Below are 8,967 nucleotides of genomic sequence, written 5' to 3' on the forward strand. Positions count from 1 at the left end.
GTTTGCGCCGCCCCGGTCGTTGGGAAGCTGGACTCTGTCATGGAGGCCGCTGGAACGCCGACGCCGGCGGCCACGGAGGGAGCCTCTGAAAATCAACGGGTTCAGTCGGCGACAGGTGAGGGACGGGCCCGGGGCGGGAGTCGGAAGGGGAGGCGAAGCCCTCACGGAGCAGGTGGGCCCCGGGGCTCCGCGGGGGCCGAGGCGGCGCTCACAGCCTGTGTTCCTGGGTGTGTGTCGCAGGAGCCCTGGTGGAGCTCTCCGCGACCCCCGGCGGCCTGGCCCTGGTGAGCCCCTACCACACTCACCGGGCCGGCGACCCCTTAGACCTCGTGGCGCTCGCCCAGCAAGTGCAGAAGGTGAGGAGCGCGGCCGGGGAGGAGGTTAATAACCATCTTGGTTCACGTTTTGTCCCGCCTCACAACTATTTAGGGTGGGGGTAGCATTTGTTACCGTGCCCATTTTACAGGCCAGGAAAGCCGATGGGCTCCAAATAGATCCAAGATCAACGGCTCCTTCGACCGACACTTGAGTGTCATAATCTGCCTTCGTGGAAGGTTTGAGTAGCACTTAAAAAAACCCATTTTATTGGAGGCTCTTACAGATATAACAATCCACGAATCAGTTATATCAAGCATACTTGTACATGTTGCCATCGTCATTTTCAAAACATCGTCTTTCTCCTTGAGCCCTTAGTACCAGCTCCTGTTTTCCCACCCCACGTAGCCCTCTCAATATTCATGATTTTCTTAACTGCCAACCTTTTGGGGAGCAGCAAGGTGTGTCGGCCCTTGCTAGCATTCCCTTCTGGCAAATGTGACATCCCAGCGAGGCAGGCCTTCTTGGCTAAAGAATTTGAATGCCTTTCAGCCACTTACTACTCACATTCCAATTCCTGCAGTCCCCTCACTGTTCCCCTTTATTAAACCAGTTACTTTGTTATCTTTAACCTGCTCCTGCCTTCTAACTCTGGTTCTTTTTTCTCCATAATAGTGCATCATTAAACTGAGTACCTGTCATACTACTTTTAATGACTCATATTTTGTTGTTTCTGAGCTGCGAGCTAATATGCTAGCAATGTGTGACGATTGAGCATTGGGATGTGTGGCTGGTGTCAGGAATGGAATTTTTAGTTTTATTTCATTTAATTTAAATTAAACATTTGATAATGGATCCATCAATCATGGGAAGCAAAAGTATTGCGAACACTGAGTATTGAGCTGACATTTTGAACTGTAAGTTTTACAAAGTCTCAATATAGGTCAAGTATTTTGGATAAAAATTTTTTGTACAAATTGAGACATGTTCTAAATATAAGATGTTTATAGGGTTTCACATGATGTGAAATGTAAAGCATCCTAACAGTAACCCTTTGTGTTGATTACATGTGGAAATAGCACTAATTTTTCTTATGTTAAATAAGATACATGATTGCAAGTGTTTTGCCTTCCCCCCCTTACCCCCCAAAGCCATTTTATTGGGAGCTAACACAGATATATCATTCCATAGGTCAATCACATCAAGTAGTATTGTACAATTGCTACCTGGCTTGCTGGATAGTTTTAATGGCCAGGTGCACTAGGCTGAGGAAGGTCAGTGTGCTTAGGGCCAAACATGATGTCTGACCCACAGTAGTTGCTTCATTTATCTCTGAAACGAAGACGTGATTGACCTGCTTCACTTGTGCACATTCTGTTCACTCACAACATGGGTTCAGGCCTGACCCTGCCAACCTTTGACCTTGAGTTTCTTTAACCAGCAAATTCTCTTAATAGTTCCTAGTTCATGTTCAAGTTTAACCTCTTCATTTCTTTTTCTTCCTTGTGTACCCCTGGAAGTTAGTCAGCTTTTCTGCATAGTAAGCTGGCAGTTTTTGACAGATTTCAGCTACCTGCGGGATCAGTCCTTCCCCACATGTCTTGGTTGCCCCAGTCACCTGGCTTTCTGAATTTCTGGATGGGTTGTTGAGCAGTTTCCATTGCCTTCCGTTGCACTGTCTCCTGGTAAATGACAGTGTTCGGTGAACATTGTAACTTTGTTGCAGATTTGTATCATAGTCCATTTCATAAATAACACTAAAGAAACATGGATACAGACATAAATTCTAACTAGAAGTAATGTAAATAATTCAGCTGAGATAATATCAGATTAACCAGTACTTAAAAAAAATACTTTTATTGGGGGCTCTTACATCTCTTATCACAATCCATACATCCCTCCAGTGTGTCAAGCACATTTGTACTCATCATTTTCAAAGCATTCTCTTCCCACTTGAGCCCCTGATATCAGCTCCCCATTTCTTCCCTCTCCCACCCGCCCTCCCACACGAACCCTTAATGAGTTACAGATTATTGTTTTCATATCTTACATCATTCTCTGTTGCCCCTCACCCACATTTCCGTTGTTCGTGCCCCAGGGTGGGGGTTCTAGATTGATCCTTGTGATTGATTCCCTCTCTCTCCCTCCACTCTCCCCTAATGCTCCTGGTATCTCTACTCTCCTTGATAGCCCTGCGGGGTTGATCTATCCTGTCTTCCCTGTGTTTTGGGCTCTTGTGTGTAGCAGTGTGCATGCTCTTAACCAGTACTTATAACTGGGCTCGGACATGGGCAGATGAGAAGAACCTTAGTGCAATTATCAATGTAATTTTCATTGTAAAGACTCATCCCTGATCTCAGAAGTGCGTACACAGGAGGAAATAAATGGAGACCTGAAGAATGAGTAGTGTGAGTGTGGCCAAGGGAAAGGGAAGAATGGGCCAGAGGAGAGAGCACATGAGCACGTAGTCAAGTGCTTGCTAGTAAACAAGACCGGGAATATCGGGGACTGGAGTTCCGTGTGTTTATAACCTCATTTTTAGGGTTTCCACAATTATCAACTGAAAAAGTAGCTTGCTATATTTGGTTATACATTGGGCTGCTAACTGCAAGGTCAGCAGTTCAAAAACACTAGCCGCTCCTGGAGGACAAAGATGGGGCCCCCATAGAGAGTTAGTTTTGGAAACCCACAAGGGCCGTTCTTCCCTGTCCTCTTGGGTCACCTAAGTCGGAATTGATTGGATGGCAGCAACTTTGGTGTGTGAAGGCTGGAACGCCTTCTCTTTGAGGCATGTGATGTGATGTTTGCTGGTATTGATGATGTTGCAGGCCTTATGGAGCCCACGGGCCAGGTGTTCCCTACTCCCGGTCTAGATTATCGAATAAAAAGGAGGGTGGGCAGCTAAGGAAATAGGGAAGGAGCCCTCTCTTCTGTACTGTGGGGGGATGTCAGGTTAAGCTTTTAATAAGCGGTGCTATTTGAGGTAGGCCTGGGATGCATGGAAGTTCATAGGACATGTTAAATGAGAACATCATCCTTTTTCAGCCCACAGTGAGGTCTCCTCCTTTCTCTTGCAGGCTGATGAATTCATCCGAGCCAATGCCACCAATAAGCTAACCGTCATAGCTGAGCAAATCCAGCATCTGCAAGAACAAGCCAGGAAGGTAAGCGATGACTTCAGGAAGGTTCTTAGAACCTTCACTTAGCTCGCAGGCGGTGCTGTTTTATAAGCATTGTAACTTGTCGTAACCTCCTGGTAGAGGTGTTGAGTGAAAAGCCTGAGAGGGAGGGGTGAAGTGTGTTTGTCCCCCATGGGCCGGAAGTTCAGAAATACAGCATTTCAAAAGGGGGGAGATGTTTTCAGTTACATAAGAAATGAGAAATGTGCTCATTATAGAAAAATGTGAAAGAAATGAACCAGGTAATAATGGCTAACATCGCAATATACTACTGTAAAGGCCAGTTTGCATCCTAGCTGCGAAGTCCAAGCGCGGTTTCTTCAGAATCGTCTGGGTTCCTGAGGGGCTCTCATTGCTCTGGGGTTAGAGGCAAGAGCCCAAGCAGTGAGCAGCTCCCAGAGTTCAGTTGGGATATGATCGCTGATGCTGAGTGCCTGCCACCTCAACTGCCTCATTGGCCACATCTCTATGATTCTTAGATACTAGAAGATGCTCACCGGGATGCCAACTTGCACCACATAGCTTGTAATATTGTGAAAAAACCGGGCAACATTTACTACCTTTATAAACGAGAGAGTGGTCAGCAGTATTTTTCCATCATTTCTCCAAAGGTAGGAACATTTATTCTTGACTCAAAAACCCTTTGAGAGCTCTTGGCATGTGTTTATGAAAATGTGGGCATGGGGGTTGATTTTCTAGAATATTGGGGCTGGTGTGACTCCTGGCAACCTTATGTATGACAGAAACTTGTGCCCCATCAGGTTTCCTTTGCTGTAATCTTTCTGGAAGCAGTTCACCAGGACTTGCTTCTGCAGAGTGACAGAATGAGTTTGATTTGAAACCTTTAGACTAGCAACTGGTGTGCTTAAATTATTTCACAGTGACTCTATTAAGGAAGGTACCTGATTTCTGGTAAGGGCAATCTGATGTGAAACATAACAGCTGTGTACACACGGTCCTGACCAGCCTGCCCTCAGTCGAAGGTGTGGCATGAGTGAGAAACGGGCTCTGGCTATTCCCGTCCCACCCTGATCAGACCTGACTCTCTTGCCTTCTCTAGGAATGGGGGACAAGTTGTCCACACGACTTCCTTGGTGCCTACAAGCTACAGCATGACTTGTCCTGGACTCCGTTTGAGGACATTGAGAAGCAAGATGCTAAGATCGGCATGATGGACAACTTGCTAGGCCAACCAATGGCCCTGCCTCCATGCACTGACCCCAGCTTGCAGGGACTGACTCATTGAGTGGGACCGCTCAGGGCAAGGGATGGACTGTCTTCTTGTTGCCTCCCATCTCTGCCTTGGTGGGAAGTTCCATGAGCATTGAGCGGGTATAGGTGAATCACTGAACTCGGAAGGAGACTGTGTGCCTGTGAATGCTGTCATTCCTGCTGTTAGTTGGGATGGTGATGAATTGCCTTGCTGTGTTTTGGGATCCTCCCAGACATTCCATCAGTTAGTTTCAGGGTATTGGCCATTGTCCTTTCTCCCTCCTTCAGTACCATCTGTCTGTCCCATAAGTCAGAGCCTTGAAGAAAGAAGTGCATTCTTCCCACAAAAAGATGGAGTCTGTATTGTTTTCCAGAGAGGACCGTTGCAGTCTCTCTGTGGCTAGAAGTGTTGAAGACTGGGACTGTGCTTATTTGACAGCTGTCTGTGTAACATGGTGCTGCAGTTGTTACCTGTTGGGCTGCTAGCCACAAGGTCAGCAGTTCAAAACCACTAGCTGCTCCATGGGAGGAAGGTGGGGCTTTCTACTCTTATAAAGAGTTGCTGTCTCACAAACCCACAGAGACAGTTCTACTTGTCTGATTGGGTCACTGTGACTGCATCGACTCCAGGGTAGCGAGTTGAGTTTGAGAACAGGAAGGTTGGGAATGGAGGGGCCACACCACTGGACTAGAGAAAGGGTAGTTCTGGTAGCGCTTCACTCGGGGTGTGGGGTTGCTTGTCCCTTGTGCCCAGCTCGAGTGACTGGAGATAACAAGGTGGCAGCAAAAGCAGGGCTTGGGGTGGGGGTCAACTTGGCAGTTGAATTTTAGAGCCACTGACTATTGTATGAAACCCCCTGGAGAACAGGACTCAGTGAAAGAAGGTCATTGAAATGGCAGCTTTGAAAGACTGTGGAAGAGACCCTAAGGCAGGGAGAGTGAGAAATGAGAAAACCCTCTCATCTGTGATGAGTTAACTCATTAAAACAACATTCTGGCCTACCTGACTCAGGGTCTGAACAGGGTTTTTGCTCAGTGATTCTCATTCTGACAGGGACGCTACCTCATTTCCCTCTTCGGCAGGAACGTGCCATCGGTGGAGCCCAGCGTGCCGCGCTTTCTTCAGTGCCATGCGTCTCTCACGAGCTGCTTGTACTAATCTCCCTCTTGTGCTCATGGCCTTTCCTTGTAATCTGCCTCCGTGGATTGTAAATGATTCGCTAAGGCCTAGTGTGTCGTCTTATGTAATCATGTTCTCTGTTTTACTTCTCTACTGGATCTCCAACTTCGAATACTCATGGCAATAGCTACACAGAACTCACAGGCAAACAATCATGATTAATGGGTTTAAGGAAGTTCACGAGTCGTGATGCCAGTGAGAAATGCTCAGGGTTGAGTCGTTGATCAAGAGCTATTGCAAAGTTCTGTCACGTCTGCTAGGAAATGCCCCCCTGCCAAAGGGCATCCCACTCTGCTATAAACCGCAACTTGAAGATAATCAGCTGAAACTGTGGGTCAGAAAACCCAGCTCCCTGAATTAAGCACCCAAAGGCACCCCCCTCACGGAAGCCTCAGCCCAAAGGCACTCAACTTCACTTCTGTGGATCAGTGAGTTCAGCTTCCCCGGTGAAGGGCCCACAGGCCCACTCCTCTCTGCAAGCGTGCTCTGCTTTATTTGCTGTCATTGAAGACTCTGGAGAAGGACCGACTTCCAAACTCATGTTGTAGGGTTTCATTTCCTCAAGGGTTGGCCTGAGGGACTCCGTTTGCCATTAGGCAGAGGCTGTGCTCGTTCCTTGCCCACGTATAATATATTGGCCCCCACTTGGCAACTTCCTTCCATCACCAAAGTCAACAAGGGAGAAGCCTAAAAGCCACAATCATGGACATGGCATCCTGTCAGACCAGCCCCATTCTAGGAGAAGCAAGTCAGTGGGTCAGCCCTCACTTGAGGGAGGAGCTAGTTAGTCAGAAGTGGGCAAAGGGAGGAGAGGGGGTGATGGCAGGGATCTGGCAGGCGGGAGAGAGTGGGATACCTGTCCCCCACATACTTCTCCAGTTCAAAGGAAGGGGAAGGGCAGACAAGGCACATTTCTTCATCCATGGAAGAGACCTGGAAAAGGCTGGTGGGGAGGAAGAAAGAAGGTTTGGGGTTCTGGAATGCACATACCTGGAAAGAAGAGGTACACTACAGAGAACTGCCAGTGGTGGAGGTCCACCATTAGATACAGTTTACCCAGCCTTAGAGACTAACTAAGGGCCCTTTGGGCTTTCCCCTTCAATAAACTTGCCCTTTCTGTTCATCCTTTTTCTCTGACTGGTCTGCATTTTATCCCTTTCCCGAACTCTCTTTTTTTTGGGGGGCGGGGGGCGTGTAACAAGAACTGAAGTGTGGAGAGGTTCGAAACCTTGAGCTACTTCCAGGTAGCAGTATTGCATAAGGGCAGGAATGATTGGACCATTGAACATCTTAGAATGTTTCTGCCACAGTGCTAAACTGAAAACCCCCAGGAAAAAGCACTGAGTGGTTAGGCTAGTTGGGGCTGAAGTGAGGCTTAGTTTCCGTCTGCTGAAATAAGCTCCCGATTGGTGCCCCTGCATTCTCCTCCCTTCCCCTCTGCACGTGGTCATCAGCTCAATCTTCTGAAAAATGCCAACCCCCCAACACCGTTCCTAACTTGGGGTTGTGATTCAAATGAAACGCTCTTCTGTAGGGTGTGCTCCCTGCACTGACCGCCAGGGGGCGCAGGGCCATTGTCCTTCGTTAAGCAAATTACTACATCTAAGGTCATTTTGTGGCCCTGTGAGGTGATTTCGGAGCTAACATCTCTGGGGATTAGAATCCAGAGATTTCATATAACCAATTTCCAACCACTTTTCATTCAACCAAACATCCGTTCATCCAAAAATTCAATATATATATCGTTCCATTTTTATTTTCCAAGCCATTTTATTAGGAGCTAATTCAGACATCACACCATTCCATAGTTCAAGCATATCAAACTGTTGAAGTATTGCTACCAAAATCACAGTTTCAAACATTTTTCTCCTTGAAACCCTCCCCCCAGCTGTATCTACCAGGAACCCTTATTCTAGTTATTTCTATAGAATCACTTCTGGATTTCATACACTGGCAAACAGAAAAACTCTTACCAGAGTCAAGAAGGTTACCAATAATGACAAAAAACAAAACAAAAACTAAATCCCAATATGAAAAAACTCCTAAAATATTACAAACCAGATCAAGCCCAAAGTATTAAGGGACAAGGTTTTAGCCGGTCATGCCAGATTGATGATTTTAATTGACTCCAGTCATCTCTCCACTACTCTGTCGATCATCAGGTTATTCCCGCCACTCAGTTCCGGCTAGAGGGAACTCTCCAGGGGCCTATTCCTTGTGCAGCCCCTGCAGATGTATTTTGGGCTTCCACAGCCATCGGCACAGCAGAGGCTCACACTGTAAGCTCCTGTACTATGCCCTCCGGATTTGGATGATACAGTTTACAATCCTTGCATCATGGATGTTGATGTGCTTCGCCCATGTGGGCCTTGTTGAGATCTCACTAGATGGCTGCTTTGGAAATAAGCCTTAAAGACCCCAGATGCTATTCTGATACTTGGGAGAGGACCTCATATTAATGGCACAGAAAGGGGGGTATTTCTAATGGTCACTGGTCTGTCATAGTTCAGTTGGCAGCATTTAGAAAACATTTCAATGTGAATGAGGTGAAAGTTTACAGAGCAGATCCAAAGTTCATACTCATTTCAACTCACCCAGTGCAACCCCACATCGTCCCATAACATTGCCCACTCGTGTGTTTTCTGGGTCTATTCCTCCACCTTCCATGGCCCTCTGGACTTTTGTCCCTGGGTAAATCCTGCCCCCTTGATCTTAAATGGTTGGTTATTCTAACACAGGGCAAGTTCATTTCCAGACCTGAATGGTGACTAGAGGCCCATCGTTTGAGTGGGCCCACCAGTCTCTGACCAGTAAGCCTGGTCTCTATGATTTTGAGTTTTTTCCCATAGCTTTCTCCAACTTTATCCAGAGCCTTCTAATATGACGCTTTTCTGAGCAGTTGGTAGTGGTAGCTGAGCACTCGCTAGTTCTTCTGATGTTTACAAGGTCCGTTACTCTATAGGACTAATTGTTTTCACATGTCTTTTATTAGCATGATTAGAGACACAAAATGACATACTTGATGAAATAGGGCATTTGGAAGGGGTGATAGCTCTCTCATCTGGTTAGCAACATGATGTT

General features: G+C 46.8%; 1 protein-coding gene across 1 annotated transcript; it reads left to right on the forward strand.

Annotated features, from left to right (window-relative positions):
• Position 1: 1 nt before the first annotated feature.
• C1H1orf50 (chromosome 1 C1orf50 homolog) lies at positions 2 to 7,015 on the forward strand. Its single transcript, XM_075554824.1, has 5 exons — positions 2 to 115; positions 241 to 356; positions 3,393 to 3,479; positions 3,974 to 4,105; positions 4,555 to 7,015. The coding sequence occupies exons 1-5, from the start codon at positions 40 to 42 to the stop codon at positions 4,738 to 4,740; spliced, it is 597 nt and encodes a 198-aa protein (XP_075410939.1). The 5' UTR covers positions 2 to 39; the 3' UTR covers positions 4,741 to 7,015.
• Positions 7,016 to 8,967: the final 1,952 nt, after the last annotated feature.

Source organism: Tenrec ecaudatus, chromosome 1 (genome assembly GCF_050624435.1).
Source record: "Tenrec ecaudatus isolate mTenEca1 chromosome 1, mTenEca1.hap1, whole genome shotgun sequence".
Classification (NCBI taxonomy): Eukaryota; Metazoa; Chordata; class Mammalia; order Afrosoricida; family Tenrecidae; genus Tenrec; species Tenrec ecaudatus.